The sequence below is a fragment of the Corapipo altera genome, unplaced genomic scaffold, assembly GCF_003945725.1.
Source record: "Corapipo altera isolate COAL_440 unplaced genomic scaffold, ASM394572v1 0, whole genome shotgun sequence".
Lineage (NCBI taxonomy): Eukaryota > Metazoa > Chordata > Aves > Passeriformes > Pipridae > Corapipo > Corapipo altera.
In genome coordinates, this window is record NW_020884872.1 from 74,965,025 (window position 1) to 74,988,751 (window position 23,727).

The following is a 23,727-nucleotide window of genomic DNA, read 5'->3' on the forward strand; positions in this document are numbered from 1 at the left end:
TATTTATAATACAGAAGAATATTTAGGTGAGATATTGAATATTACCCAACAGAAATGTGAGTGAAATAGTTGTTAAATGTCTAAGATCTTATATTACCACAGAGAGAGTTCTATTTTGAACATTCAAAATAATTCTGAGTAGCTAATGTAATGAAAGAGCTTCTATTAGCTATCTTGAAAAATAGTGTAGCTGGCCAATCACACTTGTCAAATAGCCAGAGAGGATTTCATCATATTTCAGAAAAGACTAAATGACTGCATTGGCATTGGTCACCATGGCAGCCCTGTGGGACAACTGCATATGCCTGTCCCCCATGGCTGCACCTACAGCTACAGTCACTCCAGAACAGGCAATCACTGACAGCCAGGAGAGGAATATCCACATGGCCAAACCTACCCAAGCCATCTCTGAGGGGCTCAGTCAGGCTTTAGTAGGCAGGAGAAAGCAGTGGCCACTTCCCACCCCAATGTCTCACTCCTGCCAGCTTCGATCTCCTTGGTGTTTTCTTACTCCTTGTTCTGCCAAGGGTCTCCCAGAACTTGTTATTTTTCTATGCCATTTGTCTCTGTGCAGACCCCATACTGCTGCACACACCACCGGTATGACCTGGTGCCCTCCCTTGGCAGGGCAACGCTACTATCAAAGTCCCACCATGGTGGGATCATGACAGCTGCTCAGCCCTGAGGAGAGGGTTTTTGAAGCAGGCTGAAGTTGGCCAAGACCTGCACTCCTGTCCTTTGCTTCCACATGAAATAGAGAATAGAAACTACATCAGATCCTTGGCAAGAAAAAAAGAAAAAAAGAAAAAAAGCTGAATGGAGAATTTTACCCTCCCTTGATTTTATTTAGCAAGTTTATGGAGGAGAGCTGTTCTTTTAGCTAGGGAATTCTGCATCACAAACAGATTGGTATTGTTTATGCTGAAATTAGATGCTGAAGAAGCAAATTAGTTTGCAAAAAAATGTATCAGCATCTACAATGCAACAGAAAGAGTAAATAGGCTTAATTAGTCACTAGACAAGGAACTAGATTAGCGTGTTCTTACATATATTTAAGAAATGCAAGCACTTAATCCTACCCAGTGCACTTTATTTCTCATGCTGGAGAACTCATCTTCACAAAGATGACTATTTGAACAGCTGCATGGATCAAGGACCATCTATCCCAGTAGCCACAGCCACTGAGTAGATGCTGGACAAGAGCTTAGTCTAAGGGAAGGCAGCAGTGAAGATTTTCCCCTGTACACTGGGCTTCCCCTGCATGTTGGTCCCTTGCAATCCACTTCACTGGCTTTCTGCTAGGCATAAGAATAGGAAAACAAATGTAGAGAGTTAAAAAAAATTGTCAGTGAGAGGCTTGAAAGAAAGCTCCTGGCCCAGCCCCTGACAGCTGACATCCTCACATCACCTCATCACTGCCTCATGCTGCAGCATACAGGTTTGCCGAGGGACATCATCCCTGTGCTTCTGCCGGGTACTGTTTCTCTTCTGTGATAGGAGAAGGAAGGTTTTGGCAAGAGGGTGCCAAAGACAAGCTTAGTAGCTCCCTACAATGTTCTATTGGACGTTCTTATTTTCCTGATGTAGGACTGAGAGATTATTATAAAGGGAAAGTCTAAAAATAATCAGATAAAGAGAAAAATAATTCTTCATCTCTCAGAGGATGCAAAGGGCTCATGTGCACTGCTCTGTGCATTCCAGACAGTGTTAGAGTGAAACGGGATGCTTACAGCTTATCATACCCTCACTCCTTTATTTACTACTCTGTTTCTTAACCATGACTCAGGTCTCCATCAAGCAACCACCCCCACTGGTCAGGACCACCAAGGCTTAGCAGTGTCCATGTAGGAATTGTGCCATTTACCATGGCCTGGGATTTGTGAGCAGGACATCTGATTTCCCTTTAGGGAACAGCATCCATCTGCAAGCTGACTTGCAGTCATTTGAGTGTTTGGTGTCGTGTGGGATGACATCAAACCATTTACTTAATTCCATGCATTTCTCTGCGCCCACTAATGACCATTTCACCCAAACCCAATTAGGTTAAGTTTGCACAGACACACTGTTTAAGAAAAAATACCCTAAATTTTTGGGAAACTGGCACAGGGTAACACTCACATGGGGAATCAAATCTCCCAACTGGTTGATCATCTGCTTTCTGGTGGTAGCAAGAGTCTCCATTGCAGGGGTCCTTGTGGCAGCATATTCCCACCCAAGCTGCCCTTTTATAGACAAGTTAGAGCACCAATTTAAACACACTGGCAAGTTTCTGAGTGCAATTGGGAGTGTACTGGAACAGACTCACCTCATTGCTAGAGGAAATGATTCATATTAGTATCTGCTTAAACAAGGGAACACAAAGTTCTCTAAAAACCAAATTTCAGTGCTTTCCACAAAGGACCAGTAACATCTCCAAATAAATAAGAACTGTACTCAAGCATAAAAGGCCTGTAACCCGCTGAAGTGTGATTTGTTAAGACATTTGTGGTGACTAGCAAGCTTAAATTAGTTCTTAAGTCATATTCATTAGCTTTCACTGAGCTCACACAATAAAAACAAGTTGCATTTCAGTATTATCAAATGCAGTTGGTGCCACTAAGCAGGTAGATCAGAGGAACTGTTTACTTCCTTAGGAAGTGCAGCACAATGTATGTATGATAGGCTAGCAAAAAAAAAAAATAGCTAAATTCCATTTCACCTTAAGTGTGATAAGCTCAAGCACATCACCACTGGTAACAGTAAGTTCAATTTACAGTCTATACTTACACATGGCTTTTTTGTAAAAGCTTAAGTTTAGTATCAGAGGGACAAGCTGTGCATGACAGAGAAGACTTCTGTAGCCCCAGAGAGGCCATAGCTAGTAATATTATCTTCCTCCAGGATCCCATATGTGATTAGGAGAACAATGTTCATTAGTTTCCTCTCAATACAACTGAAATCTCAGCACAGCTACTTCTCAGCTCGAAAGGATTTCAAAAACTGCTCAACAAAACTAATTTAGTTTAATTAAACTTATCTATATTTTATAGACAAAGCACATCTCAGACAATGTGTAAAACTTAGAGATAGCACTGACCCAAGAGATTTCACTCCTGGGTAAAGCCGCTAGCTGATAGCCCAGTGTAATTTAAGCAATCATTTTTACATGACTGAATCTGATGAATAGTTTTCTTTGTGAAAAATGGCTTCTGGCCAGACATGGACAAAAATAGGCAATGAACAAAGCATTCTTGGAACAGATCAACATCTCTCTACTGATTTAATCATAGCAATACCTCCTAACAGGCCCAAAAAGAATTTTCTTCTGCATTAGGCTTTCTAATTCCTTGATGTTCTTGACTGACTCATTTGCCCTTGAAATTTGGGGAGCACTTCATTATAAAAATGTCCCCTACTTCATTATAAAATGCCCACGTGGTACAGACTACCTTGATAGCAATTTTTATAATTTACAAAGACAACAGCAATGCATTTCTCTGGCATCTAGTTCCACCTTTAAAGATAAAACTTGCAGATCCTTCTGAGAATAAAACATTAATTTGAAAGGATGAGATTTAAATTAAGAGGATCTCCAAAAAAAATAGAGAACAATATAACAAAGAAATGTAATGAAATGTGGTCCAAAAGTGAAGGTAATAGTCTTATCCTACTAAAACAATGTATTTGAAATTGTACGTCTCTTGGTGTTCAGATGTGTTCTGGATCTTCTAGCTTAAAGCACAGTGGGTGCAAGGTTTGGCTCTGTTCTGCTCAAGGTCCCCATCAAATTAACAACAAAAGTGGCTGCTGCACAAGAAAGTATTACTGTCCTTTAGCTGCCTGCCACCAGCCTTCTGACTGAATTGTTGTTAATGTCTTAAACATTGTTTAGAAAGACTTTTTATCAAACTGCAAGGAAGCAACTACCTGCCTGGGACCACTGAAGCACACCCCTTCTTCTTGATTGGACTTTGGACTGTGAGTGGGGACTTGAGATAAGACTGTTGTCTAATCATCTCAGGTCTGAGGAGAAGTAAACAAGGCTCAGGGAAGAAGAATGTATCTGTGCTAAGAATCCACTCAAGCTATGCTCAGCGGGTGGCAGAGAAGGGGGTTGGGTGTATGATGGCGGAATCTCTCCACACCAAACCGAAGGAGTAAACACCCTCCCTCCCGCGCCCCCCGCCCCCCCTCCCGCGCCCCCTCCCCCCTCCCCTCTGCTCTGGTAAGATCACATACCCATGGGACATTCACGTGAGAGGCAGCTGAGAAGGACTCATAAACCATCAAAGACCCCCAAAGCACCCCCCCAACTCATTCCTGAGGCCTTCCATCAGCAGAGGACTGCATAGGATCCAAGTGATGCAACAAATCCAGAGCCTGTCACAAGAGACTGCAAAGCTTCCCTCCCTTCCCCCCCATCCCCTACCCCCAGGGGCAGTGACTGGGCATCTCCTGAATGTATATTAATCCATTGGACTCTATGTTTTACGGGATCCTCACCACCAAGAAGACCAGAAGAAGAGGACTGACAGGATGCTGCAGGTTCCACAGTGATGATACATGTTCTATTTTAATCTCTGTCACTCTCTTCCCTCCACCTCCTTTTTCCTATTTCTTTCTGTCTCTCTTTCTCTGTCTCACAGCTACCATTAAATAAAACCCATACTATTGACTTTGGCGTCTGGTCTTGTTTGCACCTTAATTCAGGCAGAGGCATGTCTAATAATTTTAATAACTGGATTCTAGCACTGCCAAATTACCAAAACAGATGGCATAAAGATTCACCTGTTCCAGGACAGAACCAACCAGCTTAATTTAAACCTCAGGTTATTAGCCACAGGAAGGTTACGGCTGGGGGGCAGTTACCTCCTGCATAAAAGCAGCAACATCCTGAGCCACAGTGGCCATTTCTGCAGCAGCTGCAGCCTACCATAGCTCAGCATCCCTGCTGTAAGGCATACTCAATCTCTCACAGGATATAAGCATCAATCAGGTCAAACTAGAGAGCAGCACCATAAAGAAAAATACCCATTAGCAACCTTTACTAAGAGACATTTCCTTCTTGTATTTTATATCAGTTTTGTCATATGTATCCAGGATTATAGGAACCCACAGGGTCACTTCAGTATCTTCAGATCTTGTACTATTTTTTATAGCCTGAATTGAATGTTCTCTACCACAGTTCTCTGTTTTTTAATGTTTTGCTTCAGGCATATCTCTCTCTTTATGAGTATGGCCAGACAGCAGACACACCAGTCAATGCTCTAGCTGGACTCAGTCAGTTGCAGGAGGAATAAAAATTATTTTTTATTTATAGTCATATAATATTTAAAGAAAAATACCCGTTAAAATGTTGAATATTAATTTGCAACCCCTTATGTTAGAGCCTAAATTTCTTATACTCTTTACACAATTTAATGTGCTGCATCAGTAAGGTCTTCACAAAGTGAACACTGAACAGAAATTTCTATGATGCTGAGGCAAAACAGTATCTCTGCAATGACATGTTTTATATGCCTCACAAAAACATTGCAAGTTGAACATCTTCAGTAACTAGCACGCTTAGTGTAAGTCTATTTAACTTATCTAAAAAATCCCCAAACTCTTCAATGCTCTCATGACTTTTACCTGATTTCCAGTTTTCATTCAAAGAGGCTTCAAACAAATTGTAATAAATTATCCGGTAAACAAATGTCTCCATTATTTTGTACACAACAAAGAGAAAAATTGATTCTGGATAAAAGCCTGCTAAACTTTACCATTATATAAATGTCTAGTGTATAAATTGAAAATCAACTAAATGTACTAGATTTACTCTTACCACTACACCTAGATATAAATAAACACACTAGAACTATTCTAGTAGCAGAAGGAAATCGACCACTATTAGTAAAAAAGTATAAATGAAAATTAATCTGAAAATTCATTATGTAAAACAACATTTCCTGCTTGGCAATTTAAGGATGTCTCCTGGTCAATAGCCTCAGAAAATACTCACCACCATACTCAAATCTTTCTTCCTCTCCTGAAGGAAGGAGTCTCCAAAGGGGACTTTCTGTAGGCTGCAACCTACATGGGTGAAGAAGCCTGAAACTCATCCCAGCAACACAACACCTAAAGGTTAGGGTCCTGCACAGGAGGTTCAGATGCCAAGTGGGACGCTGCTCTTGCTAAACCACAAGTGACTTAGAAGTTGTGGATTCAACTACTTGAAGTCATCAATGAAGTCTTTGATTACAGGCAAGCCCAATCATTTCCATGCTCCCATTTCTCCTGTGTAAAGCTAGGACTATAATGCTTATAAAGTACAAACTTGCAAAAGTTTGGGATTTGTTCTGATGCTACAGTGGCACATGCTGTACCTGTAACACAGAGAAAAGGAGACAGGTGATGGACAGTATCCCAAGCTGGTCCCGCTCCACCTGCCTGTTAGCCCTGGACACACATGGCAGGTAGAGAGGTCCCTGGGTGTGAATAGAGACAAGTTCCCTGGAAAATACCCTTCAGTCAAGTCAGCTCTGAAACTGATATTTGTTTGGTGTGTTGGCATGTTTTTTCTTACACCAGAAAAGCACTGCTAGAAGCAGGGCTGGTGAGGAGCCTCTTAAAGCAGATCTACAGTTGATGGGAATGATAACCCAGGATCATAGCACATGCAACAGTTGCTTGTTCTTAGATAAATTCATGGCATGGAGAATCTGCCTTAACCTCTTCCCTCTTCTTCTTCACATGGCTCCATTCTTGTGGGAGTCATGCTCTAGATACACACCATACCCTCAAGGGCAGTTACATTTGAACTAGATGGGCCAACTTCATAAGGATTTGAGAAACAATTACTCTATATCAGACAACACAAATACATTAGAAACTTCATTATCTCAAAATACAAAAGTAAAAGCACCTGAAAAATTATTTTTATGCAGACAATGAAAACGACACAAGATTAGAAGTGCAGCACAATCATTCCAATATACATAATTTAATTTTTAGTCTTATTGTTCAGTAAGAATATTTTTCTCACATGCTAGCATACAAATCTAGTAAGAAATAGGAAATCTTTGGGTTTTTACTTGCTTTTCCCAACAAACTGTGTTCACTCTTCTCAGAGCAAAGCTTTGAGCTGATAGACGAGAGGTGATGTACAAGACAACTGACAACCAGCAAGTACACCATGAATCTACTAATACCTCTAAACGACCATCATCCATATCTAAATCATCTTTGAACAGCTTTCTGCTGGTGGTGCTCCTTGCACTGCAGTTTGCTGCCTTTCTCCATGACTGCAGGAGCAGGACCTCTGCTATCCCAGTACAGAGGCATTTGTTGACACTGCTCATCACATTCACTGCAGTGTTCACATCCTGCAGCATGGGACACGTGCACCAGTCACAAGGGCACCACAGCGGATCCTTCTTCATTAACAGATTCATAGTGATGCTATTCCCAGATCACAATATTTTCCAGACCCGCTGTGGCACTGTAGACTAAACAAACACTGCATCAGCTGCTAAGCAGGTCCAATCTTTCATGTTTAGCTGTTTTTGAAACTCAGTCATTTCTTCTTGTTCCATATTGTCAAGAAGGAGCAGATGGCAGATGTGCTCTGCCCATAATATTGTTTTTATGATACTCTGCCTGCTGGCAGAACGGTGGAAGCAACATTTGGAGACAAGAATTTGCAGTGTATTTTCAGTTTTAGATTTGACCTAAAAGATAGCATAGGGTAGAGGGAGAGGAGGAAGGAATTCTACCAAGCTGATTCTGATAGATTTCTTTGAGGCACAGGGGAAGGAAAAAAAAAGTGATACTGACAAAAAAGGAGCATTTAAAATGTTCATATGGGACCCCAAAAAGATACAACTTTGAGACAATACGTACTTCATGATTTGCTGAAGGGAAGCAAAAGAGCAAAGCCTTCATGCATTTGTACCTACTCAGTGTTTTACTCTCCATTCTCCCTGTGTAAGCTTCATTAAGACACAGGTCTGCTGAAAAGAGACAATCATCACTTTACATGCCTCTTTGCTGCCAAAAATTTATGACAGCAAACACCGGATTTTCCTGCTCTCCTTTGTTTTCTGACACAAGAGCCTTTCCTTTGCTAAGGTTGTTTCAGAGATGTGTAAAACTCTCTGCAGTTTTCAATCGTTCTACATATTGCCTGCAAGGTTTTTCCATCCTTTTTTTTCCTGAACAATGTGCCAACCTTCTTGAGAGGGTAGTCAAGAATGCAAGCAAGAAGACAAGAATTTGGGTGCAAGTAGTAGAAAAGAATCTACTTATATAACTAAGAATTAATTTGGTATCATATTAATAATTTTTCTTCAGAGAGAATGCCTGCTTCTTTCCTTCCCCATGCAAGGACTCACACTGCATGTGTCTTGTTGCTGTCCCTCAAGATGCAGCAGTTATGGGCAAGCATGTACAAAGTCTGCAGCAACCAACCAGAGTTTGACTGGAGAAACTTAAAAATATGCTGAACTATAAAACATTTTTCTTCACTATATTTGGTCACAACAAACAAAACGTAGCTCACTTCCAGTCGTAAATCTGCCATAAAATCTACTTTGCAACCATTTCATCAGGTAGTGTTATGCTCTACCATTTTGTGGCATCACTGTGTTCTCATTCATACGGGATTCAAATGCAAGACTCAGTTTTAGCTTCTAAAAGTGTTTTTCTGAATTGCCTAACACCGCTGACAAAATCACAACAGAAATGATAACTGGAAGATAAATATATGCTTCATAACAAAGCTGAAAGAGACACTGTAAGTTTACATCAAGGTTCCAAAAATTTTTATTAAAATATTTTTTAAATATGTGCATGATACACTGAAGAAGTATTTTTAAGTAATATGACTTGAGCTGCCAACAGAATTTTTCTTTAATAATATTAGTACACATATCTTCCAAAATAACAACAAACCTGACACAGTTAAGAAAGGAACATCCTGTTTTCATTTAAAGTAACATTAAAAGAAAAGAAGATAATTGCTTCAAAACTTGGAGGTTTTAAATTACGAATGTGTTACTGCAAAATGACATCTGGGGATTTAGGTTGAAAAGTTCATTTAGAAAGCCTTATATATCAAACTAAATATTGTCTATAATCTGTGAGTCAATCTAAGGCAATCCCATTGCATTTGGAACTCATTTATCTACATCCACTGGTACCCAGCTGCCCAGATGCCAAATTCATTTTGCGTGAACTACTGAGAAAATTGTAGAGATGTCCCAGGGAAGAAAGTGTGCAGAAAAATAATTAGCTGCGACTGCTGAGCAGATGCAGAACAAGCTCTTCATCCTCTGCCAGAGAGAGTCCAGTATCTAATGGCAAATAAGGGTCCTCCTCTTGGCTGAATTTTACCTTCTTTCTTTTCAGTGGCATTTCTTCTGCTGTGGTACTGTTGCTATAGCTTCTCTTCCTTCTTCCACCCTTCTCCTCAAGTTCACTGCAGAAACAAATCAATTAGTCTTTTTAACAACTGTGGTAATCAATATCATCATGTAATCTAACAATTCTTTTTAAACAAGGCAAATTTATGTCAAGATAAGAGCAAACGAAATTACAATTCTGAAGGGTGAAGCAATGGAAGCTGATGAACTCTGAATGTCTAAACTGGAACTGCTCTCAGGACGAGGTGGCGGTGGATGTTTTGCTGTCTTAATTGATTACAGTGTATCAAGATATCACTATCACTGTTATCTAATATTTGCTGCCTAATACAGGAACAGACAACTTGACAAAACTGATTTAGCGATGTGTCAGTGGACCTTGACATGCATTCAAGATCTTGTCTAAAATAAATATGCGACAAAAATAAAAATATGAGAACTGTCCATTGGCAGATCCTACATTTAATACAGTTTTGATTTGGGACCATCTCATTCAACCACTCTTTCCCCTCCTTTCAGAAGTTTTCCTTGGAAGCTATTAACCACCACTCCATCATGAGAGGAAGAGGAAAAGCCCAAACACAGTAATTTTCCCTGGTGAATTCCTATTTCTTCTGCTGCTTTTCTTAAGACTTGAATGAATTGCCTTTTGCAGCCTTTGATCTGGACAAAACAGTTTTAATACCCTGGATTCTACCACATGGCCATGTAACAACAATGGGAGGAAAGACTGAGCTTTCATGTATCTCCATGGGGTTTTTGTCCAAAACACAGAAAAACTGCTATAAATCATCTAAGATTAAAGCAACCTAACCTAATAAAATCTATTCTAAGGTATAATATCTGTATACCAGGTTACAGAGAGCTGGTTGTCCTATGCTGTAGGATATTCATACCCAAAAAAAGTAAAATGCAACCCCTCATACCGCAAACCATTCCCTCCAAACAAGGTAACCAAAACAAAGTGGCAATCTCATTTTTTCACATCTGTATTTTTTCAAATATACCAAAAGTAATAAATGGAACTTCAAAGACTGAGTTTAGGCTTTTCTAAAATAGTTGGGTAAATTCAGATTTTCAACTAAAATTTGGCAAATTTCTATCCAGAAAATTCAGTTTACTTGAAAAAAAAAGTTTCAACAAGGATTTTCTTAATGTTCATAACTTTTACAATTGCTTAAGTGTCAATGCAATGCTTTGCTGACTTTGAGCTGTCATTTGCATGGGGATAGCTTTTCAGGGCTTGCTACCAACATTTTATTCCTTTTCTGGGGAAAGGACTCTCATATTTTCTCTGTAGTGCTTAAGATATTCCATAAATGCTGAAGCTATACTGACAAGTATATGAAAATACACTAAAGCACTAAGAATTCTCACTTTTCCAAGTGGACAGTATGGGTCTGGACTAGAGTTTCATGGTGTTCGCTTTGATCAGGACAGACTATACGGGTTCACTTTAAAAGCATAAGGAAGGCCTCATTAAATAAGAGCATTTTATCTTGTTTGCAAAAGAGCCAATTACTTCCAGCCTTTGAAGGGATTCAGAAGCCCAGTTTGCATTCATAATTGACTAATGCTTCATCTAGGACATTAGTTCAAACCATCTAAGCAATTAAAACAATGCAGAAACCTCACAAGCTATGAAACAGCAGACTTTAATAACCAAAAATTATAATCACTTTTGGAGTTTCAGAGGCCCAAGGCTTAGACATCTGTAAGGTATAATGTTTAAATATAAAACACATTTAGAAAGAACTCAACTGTGAGTTTTCTCATTTTTTCCACAGACAAAAGCACATCAACACAATTATGACTAATTTTCATTGTAAATTTTGTGGGATAATTATGCTGAGTCAAGCCACTTCTTACTATTACTGAGGGATTGCAGTGCTCGATTTGTAGTATAAACTGAAGATGTATCTACATGTTAGCAGGAGTATTTTCACACTAATTTGACCCCTACTGGGCTGTGAGCTGGAGAGGTGAATAAAGAGGAATATTTAATACAGGAAGCAGCAGCAGCAGAGCTACCAAGCGATGAAGAGGGCTAAAGACTTGTGTTTTCATGATGCTCATAAATTAGAAGTAAAACAGTATTTAATAAAGGTGACTTAGGAAGGTAATGAGAATCACATGAAACATGTGCATAAGATGCTCCTAATTTTGAGACGCAGAAGGAAGACAGACTGTCTGTCCATAGAATGATTTCCATTGAAAGGGACCTTTGAAGATCAGCAAGTCCAACCCCATATCCTGTTCCTGCAGGATGGATTTTTACCAGCAGTGGTCTGAGTGGCGAGGAGAGGGGCTGTACTACTCTGGAGGAGCAGTCAGAGATCAAGGTTTTACAAAAGGTGAAAGTGGTAATTTTAAAAGGAAGATGGAAAACATGTGTCATTGTGATGCCCAGGGACATCCTGCACTCCACTGGTGTGCTTCTCCTTAGCTGTTTTGACAGAAACTCTTTGAAGGAGATGTAATAGGCGCAACTCTCAGGTCCACATGTGAAAGGACCGAGTGTACAAAGGCAGCTATACAGGGATGACTTCTGCACTTACTATCAAATGGATTCTTCCTCAGTCTCCATTAACTGAAGGCCTCTCAGCCCACTCTGCAGAGCCAATCTTTTTATTGTTGGTCACTTCCTATGTGAAGTGACCTATGTGCACTTCCTATGCAAACTGATCCACTACCAGCTGGTATCCACAAATAGCCAAAATAAAATAAAGTTATTTTAAGGTGAACTATTTTCTAGCAGAACAACTCAGTTAGAAATCAACCCCACAATTCAGACTCAAACCAAAGCCAGTGCATCTTTTCGTCTTCTACTTATAACACTTTAAAAGTGGTATGTGCAGCTGGTTTACAATTCCTTCCTTTCACCATCTGGTGCAATTTAGCTTTTCAGCCACATGAATGATCCATCTGAGGCTGCCTGATGGAAGGATTTACTTTCTGTTTACACAGGTGAGGAGGTACCAACAATCGACTTATCAACAGGCACAGTAATTTCTGTGGTCACCATTTGCACAGCTGTAACAACGAAGTAAGATGCTATCAGTCGATAGGTAATGTTTATTACTCAAACACTAAAGCATGGTTTATGAATCCTGTCCCTTAAACCAGTGCCAGCATATATGAATGGTTATCTGGGAAACAGGGAATCTAACTACGACCCTGATAGCTATACACAAAGAAAGTCTTAATTTAACTACCAAAAAATAATTTTACAAGTATGTTTTGAGGTAATACCAGGAAAAAATAGAAAGTTTTTAATTGTTAATATTTAACTCACTTCTGGGCTTCAAGCTATGTCTTGGCAAGCTGCAAAGTTTAGATTTTAAGTGCTTAAGAACCAGCCATTTGAAATGTGCAGCCACGGAGCCAAGTTGCTGTTGTTTAAACAATGGTAATGTGAGATGCCTAGACAGGCTCTGCCTCACTTAACATTTATTGGAGAATGCTTTGGAGCCTAATTTTACCAGCACTGCTCTGGAAACAAACTGCCCTTGCCACTGAATTACAGGCCATGAGTCAAGTTTCCAGGCTGCAATAAAGCACACAAGCTCTTTCCCAAAGAAATGTACAGGAATAATGAATGAATCTGCTAATAAAATACAGTTCAGTAAAAGTTAGGAATAATTTATCCCATAAATATTGGCATTCTGCTAATCAAACATGCTGTGTCCAAAACTTTTTCCACGTAATAAATTTTAATTCACACAGTCATGGCAGCAATCCTAATGAAGATTAATTACTGCAGTCCCTTCCATAAAGCCCAGCGCAGCTTCTTTCTTACTTGCTGTCAGAATGCTACAGCCCATAGAAACGGTAATGAAAATGTACTGTGCTGTGTTATTTTCTGGATCTGGACAGGCTGGATCGATGGGCTGAGGCCACTTGTATAAGGTTCAACAAGGCCAAGTGTTGGGTCCTGCACTTGGGTCACAACAACCCCAGGCAGTGCTACAGGTGGGGGAAGACAGTCTGGAAAGCTGCCCAGAGGAAAAGGAGCTGGGGGTGCTGGTCAACAGCTGCTGAACATGAGCCAGCAGTGTGCCCAGGTGGCCAAGAAGGCCAATGGCATCCTGGCCTGTATCAGCAATAGTGTGGCCAGCAGGACCAGGGCAGTGATCGTCCTCCTGTACTCGGCACTGGTGAGGCCACACCTTGAACCCTGTGTTCAGTTTTGGGCCCTTCACTACAAGAAAGACATTGAGGAGCTGGAGTGTGTCCAGAGAAGGGCAGCAAAGCTGGTGAAGGGTCTGGAGCACAAGTCTTATGAGGAGCAGCTGAGGGAGCAAGGGTTGTTTCACCTGAAGGAAAGCAGGCTCAGGGGGGACCTTATCACTCTCTACAACTGCCTGAAAGGAGGTTGTAGGCAGGTGGGGGTTGGTCTCTTCTCCCAGGTATGAAGCAACAGAACAAGAGGAAGTGGCCTCAAGTTGCACCAGGGGAGATTTAAATTGGATATTAGGAAATATTTCTTGATTGAAAGGCTTGTTGTCAAGCACCGGAACAGGTTGTCCAGGGAGGTGGTGGAGTCCCCATCCCCAGAGATATTGAAAAGACGTGCAGATGTGGCATTCAGGGACATGGTTTAGTGGTGGACTTGGAAGTGCTGGGTTAACAGCTGGACTCGATGATCCTAAAGGTCTTTTCCAACTTAAATGATTCTATGATTCCCTTACTTGCCATTCCACTGATATAAAGCAAAACACGCCTAAAATTAAATATATAAAGAACCATTGTAGCAAAAGGGATGAATAATCTACTTGTAAAGAAATACCACTGCAATACAACTAAAAGCAAAAGACAAATCTGTCTTGGAGCTGAAGGACTGGAAGAAGAATAACCTGCAAGAGGAAAAAAAAATTAAATGGAAACCAGACCAGCAAGAGAGTATGCTTAGGGTTTCGTATTATTCTATGGGAAATATGCATAAGATTTGATGGCAAAAGGCACTCAGCTCAACCATCAACATCTCACTTCTGTTCTGAGGTCACTTTTACTTTCTAAAGCTCTAGTGATGGTAGACTCAAATCAGATCTCTGAAGTTGTAACAGCACTTTTCTTCTCCGTTTCCATCACAGACATTGCTGGCCTTAAAGCAGCAGTACCTGACTCAGTACTGGAACACTGAAGTTTCTATTCAATGTATTTGGGCTAAGCAATTTTAGCTTATCTTGATACAATAGTGTGAAAATTAAAATTATTCAGAGGTTGATCATAGAATCATAGAATGTTTTGGTTGAAACAGACCTTAAAGATCATCATGTTCCAACTTCCCTGCCATGGGCAGGAACACCTTCCATTAGACTAGGTTGCTCAAAGCCCCATCCAACCTGCCTTATATGGTTTTCATATGGATCTTGATCATCATATGGATCAAATATCACTGTTTCTGAGTTGAAAGTCTTCCAACTGGGGATGACCGTGGTTTTAATGAAACCACTTTGATTTGTTGTGTGTCTCTTGTCAGAGGCTTAATCTTCTCTGAAATGTGCTGCTGCCTTTGGAGATGCTGCTAACCACCTATCTTAACTCTTGCACCTGTTCACTCCTCCTCAGCTTCAACTGAGGAACAGGGCACTGACATTCTTCAAACCTGTTCATCTCCTTTTTTTGGTGGGACCACTATCATCCTCCAATTGTTGACAGCTAATTTCTGAACTGCAGAGTTTCAGTACTTACTCATTCCATTTCTCCTTCATTCATGTAGACACTTGCTGATGACACACTACATTTTTTAATTTTTTTTTTTTATTATTTTTTAAAGGTAATTTCTGTACCTGACAAGTTTACAGGAACAAAGGAAGGATACAGTCTGGCCTGCAGAGCATGGATTACCAAATTTCACCATTGAGTCCATTTCATATAGTCAGCTAGAGTGCAACTATGATAAAAACTTTTATAAAGACTTTCAGGGCATAAGAATATCCCATCTCTATCAAGAGCAATTCAATATCACAATGTCCAATTCTGCAGCTAACCAGAATGATCACGACCTTAAACAGAGTCCTTTTATAACATCTGTCCTATGGTGCTTTTCCGGCCATCACAAGAAGAATCACAACCTGATCTCCTTTTATGATCAGGTGACCCGCCTGGTAGATGAGGGGAACGCTGTGGATGTGTCTACCTGGATGTCAGCAAAGCCTTTGACACTGTCTCCCACAGCACACTCCTGGAAAAGCTGGCAGCCCATGGCTTGGACAGGGGCACTCTGTGCTGGGTTAGGAACTGGCTCGAGGGCCAGGCCCAGAGAGTGGTGGTGAACGGTGCTGCATCCAGTTGGCGGTCGGTCACTAGTGGTGTCCCCCAGGGATCAGTGTTGGGCCCAGTCCTGTTTAATATCTTTATTGATGATTTAGAAGAGGGGATTGAGTCCACCATTAGCAAATTTGCAGATGACACCAAGTTGGGGGGGAGTGTCAATCTGCTGGCAGGCAGAAGGGCTCTGCAGGGGGACCTGGACAGGCTGGAGAGTTGAGCTGATTCCAGCGGGATGAGGTTCAACAAGGCCAAGTGCAGGGTCCTGCACTTTGGCCACAACAAACCCATGCAGCGCTACAGGCTGGGGACAGAGTGGCTGGAGAGCAGCCAGACAGAGAGGGACCTGGGAGTTTGGATTGACAGGAAGCTGAACATGAGCCAGCAGTGTGCCCAGGTGGCCAAGAAGGCCAATGGCAGCCTGGCCTGGATCAGGAACAGTGTGGCCAGCAGGACCAGGGAAGTGATTTTTCCCCTGGACTCAGCATTGGTGAGACCACACCTGGAGTACTGTGTCCAGTTCTGGGCCCCTCAGTTCAGGAAGGATATTGAGGTGCTGGAGCAGGTCCAGGGAAGAGCAACGAGGCTGGTGAAGGGACTCGAGCACAAGTCCTATGAGGAGAGGCTGAGGGAGCTGCGGTTGTTTAGCCTGGAGAAGAGGAGGCTCAGGGGAGACCTCATCACTCTCTACAACTCCCTGAAAGGAGGTTGTAGCCAGGTGGGGGTTGGTCTCCTCTCCCAGGCAACTATCAGTAAGACAAGAGGGCATGGTCTCAAGTTGTGCCAGGGGAGGTTTAGGTTAGATATTAGGAAGAAATTCTTTACAGAGAGGGTAATCAGGCATGGGAATGGGCTGCCCAGGGAAGTAGTGGATTCTCTGTCTGGATGTGGCACTTAGTACCATGGTCTAGTAACCACGGCAGTAGTGGATCAAGGGTTGGACTCTATGATCTCAAGAGGTCCCTTCCAATCCAACTGATTCTATGATGATTCTATGAAGTTCTGACCTTCATAAAAGTAACTGCTATGAACTAAATAATCCATGTTAGAAGGAGCACCATATATTTGTAGATGAATCATCTCAAAAGACAATGTAATGGCAACCTCATCAATAATCATGTAAAACTTCGTAGGTCAACATCAGCATCCTGGTATAAAAAGGCACAAGAAACTGCAGTTTACCATAAATAAAGGCAGGCGCACAACCAAGCAGCACTGAATACTAGCTTGCACACCTGTCAGCTGGTGACTGTCCATAAACTCACAAACGAACGAGTACAAGAACTAAGACATTGTTCCTTTCCCCTCATGTCCAAGATCTTTTCCATGCTGGTCTAAGAGTTAATGTGATCAGTCACACTTATTAAAGATTTAAAGAAGGTAATGATGAGGGTCAGTCAGAACTTTGTTCTTCCTTTTTATTTAAAGAGGTTGAGGAATTAGAAATACCAGAAACTCAATTCAATTGCAAAATGAATATTTAAGGAATCCAGCTGCTTTTCTTTCACCCTGTTCTATATTCTTAAATTTTTCACCTCATTAATAATTTACATTGATAGCCTTAAACCAAATATGATGAATGTCGCTAGATATACAAAAATTAATCTCATATTACATGCTAGTAGTAATTAATTACTCTGCTCTTAGAGGTATGGCTGCAAGGGAATTTTACTCAAAGGCAAATTTAACCCATTATTTGTATAGCTCCCCCAGTTAAAAAAAATGTTGGGGGAGGAAGGAGAAGAGATTAACAATGTCTTTGACTTTTTAAACCATGGACAGATGGTTTATTTTTAAAGACTCTTGAAGGAAGACACCCTAGGTCTCACATACTTACTCTAAATTATCTCCTTTTTTTTCTCCTTAAAGCAAGTAACAGCTAGTGTAGCCCAACATATTTCTAATTTTAATCCAACTCTTTGAGCAAAAGCTCTGGACTTTGGAAATATAAAATAGAGTTGTATTTTCTAATATGAAAGCTTAATTTCACTGTCTGCTACTCTTGGTTGAACTAGTTTTGTTAAAATCAGTAGGTCAGTATTTCCCAGCCTCAAGAGCAACTCATCATACAATTCAATGGCAGCTCTAAGAAACGTGTATGAGGCATGAATGTTGTTTTAACAGAAATCCCTCCTTCCCACTGGCAGCAAGATTTCTTGCCTGCTCCCTTACTCATTCTTCTTGATCCATTATCCTCCCTCCTCCTTCCCTGCACACATCCCTTCCATCTCATTCCTTCCCAATACAAAATCAAATAACATTTCTCCATGGCCTTATGCTCACCACCAGTCTCTTCGGCTACCACTTTCCTTTATCTATCTAGAAAGTTCTGGATTTCAGGGCTAGTAAGGCTGTTTGCAACTGCTCTTTGGGTCCTTGTTAACTCCTGTTCAGCTTAAATGCTGAAGAACTTGAAGCAATTTGACTCACTTTATAAATTTCTGTCCTCTTGCCTTCTTTAAAAGGCTAAAAATACCTATTCTTCATTGCCCCAGTCCTCCAGCAAACATAGATAAAACTGAAAAGCAGGAAAGTATTCAGTCCAAGTGTATAAAGATGGAGAAATTAACAAAACCCTCTAAAACCTTCCTTGGAGACAGTAAAGGACCTTTCCCATTATTAAAAAGTCAACCATAAGTCAGGGCAAACAACTGAGACCAGTACTGTGTCCTGAAGTTGACAATAGCTCGTTCTGAAGCTTCAGGTGATGCCAGTTCTTGAGACATGTTGGCCAAATCTTGAACAAATCAGCCACTGATTAAAAAAAAAAATCTGCATTTATTACCTTTGCCAAAAATCTGTCCATCTCTGTCAACTTTTTTTCTTAAAGCTTAGCTCATCTCGAGTCTAGCTGATGTTCTGAGGAAGGGATCAATACCGAACATGATATATGAATGCATACTCCCCCTTGCACCAAGAAGGAGCAATTTACTGCTGCTCAGAAAAACCAATGCATTTCCCTATCCTTGTCATTCTCTTGACCCACACTGGTGGGTCCCCTGAATGGGCTCCAGAGGACACGGCCACCAGCCTGTTAACTTAGGGCTATCCAGTCCTTAAATCCATGTCCACACCCAGTTCTGCATACTGCCTCCAAAACATTAAGTGACAGATGGATAGGGACAATCTAGCCACTAGGACTTAGCCAATTCAGATGTGAAAAGCAAGAGCTTTATGAACTTAGGCATCTAGAATAGAGTACAATAAAACTCCATACTCCCATTTAAGTTTCAAGATCACCTTTTTGAATCTCTTACTCAATAAGCTGTTTGTCAGAAACACACAAACGGATTTCTAGTTACAGTGAAGCCAATGACAAAAACCACACAGAACTTCATGCGGTATCCCTCCATCTTCCTGCAGGATATGCTCCAGAACTGCAGTATGTTGCCATCAATTACAGAACCTCATCCCCACTCTGTGCTTTTCTGTTAAACTACAAGAAAAAAAATCTTCTGATTTATGTAATTAAAATTAATTAAGTTTTAAATTAAGAAGTTTAACATTGTTAATTTTATTATATATTTACTACTAACTCAGATTCCACTTCACGAGAATGTTGAAGAGTCTGAGCAACACTGAATCATAGAACTTACCAAGTTTTACCATGCACAAATTTATTTAATACAGGACAGGTGCAAAGGACTCATTGAAATCCTCAAATGACTTCAATGTTTTTCCTTTCATACAGAGCCTCTAATGTGACAGTAGAAAAATGCATTTCTGAAACTGTATTGGCTTTGTATTGGCAAGGTTTTGGTAGTGGGGGGCTACAGGGTTGGCTTCTGTGAGAAGCTGCAAGAAGCTTCCCCTATGTCCAACACAGTCAATGCCAGCAAGCTCCAGGACAGACACGCCACTGGCCAAGGTCAAGCCCACCAGTGATGGAGGCAGTGCCTCTGAGATAACACAGTTAAGAAGAGGAGAAAAAACCTGCACAACAGCAGGCAACAAAGCAGATATTCCCCTGCAGCCTGCGGCGAAGACCGTGGTAATGCAGCTGTGCCCCTGCAGCCCATGGAGGTCCACAATGTAGCAGAGGACCTGAAGCCCAAAGTGGAGGACCCCAGGCCAGAGCAGATGGATGCCTGAAAGAAGCTGTGACCCTGTAGGAAGCCTGCGCTGGAGCAGACTCCTGGTAGGACCTCTGGCCTTGTGAAGAGAGAAGCCCACACTGGAGCAGGTCAGCAGGTTTGCTGGCAGAATTTGTGAGCTCACGCTGGAGCAGCCTGTTCCTGAAGGACTGTACCCCAAGGAAGGGACCCATGCTGGAACAGCTTGTAAAGAACTGCTGCCCAAAAGGAGGAGCTGGAGAAACTGGTGGAGCCATGTCCCCTGTGGGAGGCATCCCCGCACTGGCGCAGGGGAAGGAGTCCTCCCCTGAGGAGGAAGGAGTGGCAGAAACAACATATGATGAACTGACTGCAAACCCCATTCCCCCTCCCCCTGCGCCACTGGAGATGAGGACATATGAGAAAAACAGGAGTAAAGGTAATCCTAGCAAGAAGAAAGGGGTGGGGGCAAGGTGTTCTAAGATTTGGTTTTATTTCTCATTACCCTACTGTGATGTGATGTGATTGGTAAAAAATTAAATTCATTTTTTCCCCAAGTCAAGTCTGTTTCATCCATGACATTAAACAGTGAGAGATCTCTCCTTGGTGTTATCTCAACCCATGAGCCTTTCATTATACTTTCTCTGTTCTGTCCAGCTGAGGAGGGCAGTGACAGAGCAGCTTAGGTGTCCAGACAGGGTCAACCCACCACAGAAATATACAAAACCTCCAGGGAATTAGTCAAGATTTTTGCAGGTGAAACAGTCTCACTGAGATCCCTTTGACACTGACTCAAAAATCTTTCTCATATAGCTTCATAAAAGACAATAACACCCTTTGGCTCAGATTTCTGTTCTGCACCTAACACACAAACTAAAACTTAAATACTAAAAGAGAAAGAGGATGATTTTAAGATGAGTTCACAGAATCACAGGGTATTCTGAGTTGGAAGGGACCCATAAGGATCATTGAGTCCAACTCCTAAGTGAATGGTTCATACAGGGATTGAACCCACAACCTTGGTGTTGTTAGTACCACACTCTAACTAACTGAGCTAATCTCAGGGTTCCTAATATCTAAACAAAACAGTGTATAAAAACATGAACATTTCAAAATGATCATGGAAGATGGTACATACCTATAGCTGTCTTCACTTTCTGAATCTTGCTCTTCATTAGAATCTTTGTATTTATCAGGATCTGGAAGAGTACTTGGATCAAACTCTTCTTCACTTCCACTGTGAGCAAGAAAGGCCACTGTTTCCTCTTCAGCCTGTCAGGTGACAAATGGAAAGTTACAAGACAAGCAAGCAAGTCCATGTTACTTGCCACAACCCCATCAATAAATAGGGAGGTTGTAACAAAAACCACTGGCCTCAACCGCAGCCAAAGACCACCACTATCATAGGCAGGAAAACAGAATAATTTCTGCCATCATCAGCGCTCTCCTCCAAGGCTTTTCGCTAAAGGTTGAAGAAACATCATTAAAAAAGGAAGGACAAGAATTTACATTAAAATTCTACCCTCCAGTATTGTCATGTTAAATCTACCAAATCTAGGAGAGATTTGCGCAGCAACTAATCAACAGCCATCTGAGAGCAAGTGTCTAAGTAATATGCAGCTTTACTGTCTCTCAGAAACACACTGGCAAAGAGATACTCACTTATGGACACATTAATCACTGCCGTAAGGTGAATTTCATTAAATGCTCATTTAAAACACATCAGGGTGTCCTTGCAGTTAAAAACCAAAATGCTGCCTAAACTGAATTAACTGCTCTGAGTTTCAACCATCCTCCACATGAGATGCATGTTCTTCAGGTTTTCTCCCAGATCCCTCCTTGCGGCCCAGCTTCCCTCTGTCCCCAAAGCATGTCTTAGCATGGGCGGCTGGTGTTGGCAAGTTTCCCCAAGTACGGTACTGCCTCACCAAGTCTTTAACAAAGAGAGCACAGAAGATGCTGTTCCATAAAAGTATTGGATAATATAAAAAAAGCTGACTGATTTTGCAGATATAAGTTCTGCTCCACTCAGTCCTGAACTGACAGCACCACTTTTCTAAGTTTTTGCTAATAGGCACGAAAAAAACCAGACAGACTGGAGGGCATATGTAATTGTGTATGTACACAGAAATGCAAACAGAAAGCTCACAGGCATTTCTAAGCAATGTGAACCCTAGATCCATGCATATTTATGACAAAAAGCACAAACAAATGCAAAGAAACTATAATTAAAGACATTGCTACCTTTTGTTTATATATCTAATCAACGTGCACACAGCTGAGTTTCCAAAACAGTACCCATTTAAATGATCTTATGAATACCTTCACATCATTATATATTTAAAATTAATTTTTGTTCTGATCTTTCACCATTTCTGTCAGCTGGTTTTAAAAGAACAGTGTTTATGTGCACCTACTTTCCCACAATAAAAAAACAGAAATAATAATTTTAAAAAAATCACAAAAAGCCAAGAGAATCTATACCAATGGTCCCTTTTATATCTGCATGTAGAATGAGTGAAAGGCAATGAGCTGGCGAGAGGTAAGATTAGTCACCTCTGCAAGAGTCTATTCTTGCTTGACCAGTGACACTTCTGCAGTGTACTGAAAGCAAGCAGAAGATATGGCTAAAAGCTATATCTGCAATCAGAAGGTAGAGGAAAAACATACTAAACACACATTTTGTTCTTTACCACTCTGAAATAATAATAAAGGTAATTATATAGCTGGGTGAATAAAAACACTAAAAGTATCATCAGACTCTACAGCACTGTAAGCTTCCTAAGGTAAAACCACCTATCAAAAAGCACATTGATTATCAGGAACTTCAGGTTCTACTTCACAACAAAGTATTTTTTTTTTACCAAAAAATCTCCAAGCTCATCTTTCAGTACAATACTATAGAGCACTACTAACTCCATGGAAAACTATTCTGAAGGTCACCTTTTTGCTAATTCATTTCCATAACTGAAAAGCATTCTGCATTAAATTATAGCTTATTTCAAGCTCTTTAAACATTAAATATTTGCTCTTTACTTGTCCTTCCCATTGCATCCATTCTTTCAATATAACTGGTGCATACCAATCTTACATTTAAAAAGACTTGAAAAAGAGAAGTAGCATTCAAAGCTGTTGTATGGAATGAAGTATTTTTTAATGTGTATGTGCAACATCATGCAACAGAGTTCTGTAATACTAACATTTATTGGCAGCCCATCATCTTGGGCTGTTCATTCACATTCTCAGTTATGTCAGTGAAGTGTTGAGACTACATTGTTTCCTAAGTTTTGTCATTTATATATGCACACATAAAAGACAATTACACACAAGCAGATCAAACCTTCACTTCCATTAAATATTCATATTAATTTTTTCCAAAAGAAAATATGCAGAGAAGTGTTAAACATAACGCTTGCTATAGCAAAAGAAATAATGGCAAAGATGCCTCTTTCATTCATCAGGAATCATGAAGCTGTTTATCTTATAAGTATCACCAGTTACATATTCATTAAAATATTCGTAAGACCTTGAAATTGTTAAGAACTTCAACAGGAACATTTATCATCCAAAGCTGAACAACAGAAACTCATTATTTTTCCTCTCTTGCTTCAAATTTATATCAGCCAGTCAGGAAGAAGAAATCTTGTGACTTCACATTACTCACCACAAGAGCTGGAGAAAAGAAGTAAAATCATAGTTCAAAATTACACATATAATACTTCCTCAGATACAAATAGGACGCAATTTACAGACTCAGGATGCGACCCTTCCTAAGGTAATTGCTATCAAAAAAGAGATTAATCAAAGAACAGATTTCAACTGCCTGTACTTCATGTCTAAGGTTAGTGACAATGTAACACAGACTTTGGAGTGTGTATTTATTACCAACTTCAACTGTGGAAGGAAACCTGTTCAGACATCAAATCAGTCTGGCCAGGAGAACTGGATTTGCTAGCAAATCATCTTGCTATTTTCATTCTGCTCAAGAGTGACAGGCTCTTTTTATCTTCAGACGACACCAG

The 23,727-nt window shown here is 40.6% G+C and overlaps 1 protein-coding gene and 1 long non-coding RNA gene across 2 annotated transcripts in view; both read right to left on the reverse strand.

The window, feature by feature from the left end:
- Positions 1 to 3,675: 3,675 nt before the first annotated feature.
- LOC113943003 lies at positions 3,676 to 4,267 on the reverse strand. Its single transcript, XR_003526149.1, has 3 exons — positions 4,219 to 4,267; positions 3,907 to 4,002; positions 3,676 to 3,786 (listed from the first exon to the last, which is right to left on the reverse strand). It is a non-coding gene; the product is annotated as an uncharacterized LOC113943003 (long non-coding RNA).
- A 4,490-nt stretch (positions 4,268 to 8,757) lies between these two features.
- The window catches only part of DDX10 (DEAD-box helicase 10), a 165,406-nt gene continuing 150,436 nt past the window's right edge, over positions 8,758 to 23,727 (reverse strand). Inside the window, exons 17-18 of the mRNA XM_027638406.1 lie at positions 20,844 to 20,977; positions 8,758 to 9,436 (exon numbers count right to left, since the gene is read on the reverse strand). Coding sequence (XP_027494207.1) covers positions 9,247 to 9,436; positions 20,844 to 20,977 — 324 coding nt within the window. The 3' untranslated portion in view covers positions 8,758 to 9,246. The remainder of the gene's footprint in view (positions 9,437 to 20,843; positions 20,978 to 23,727) is intronic.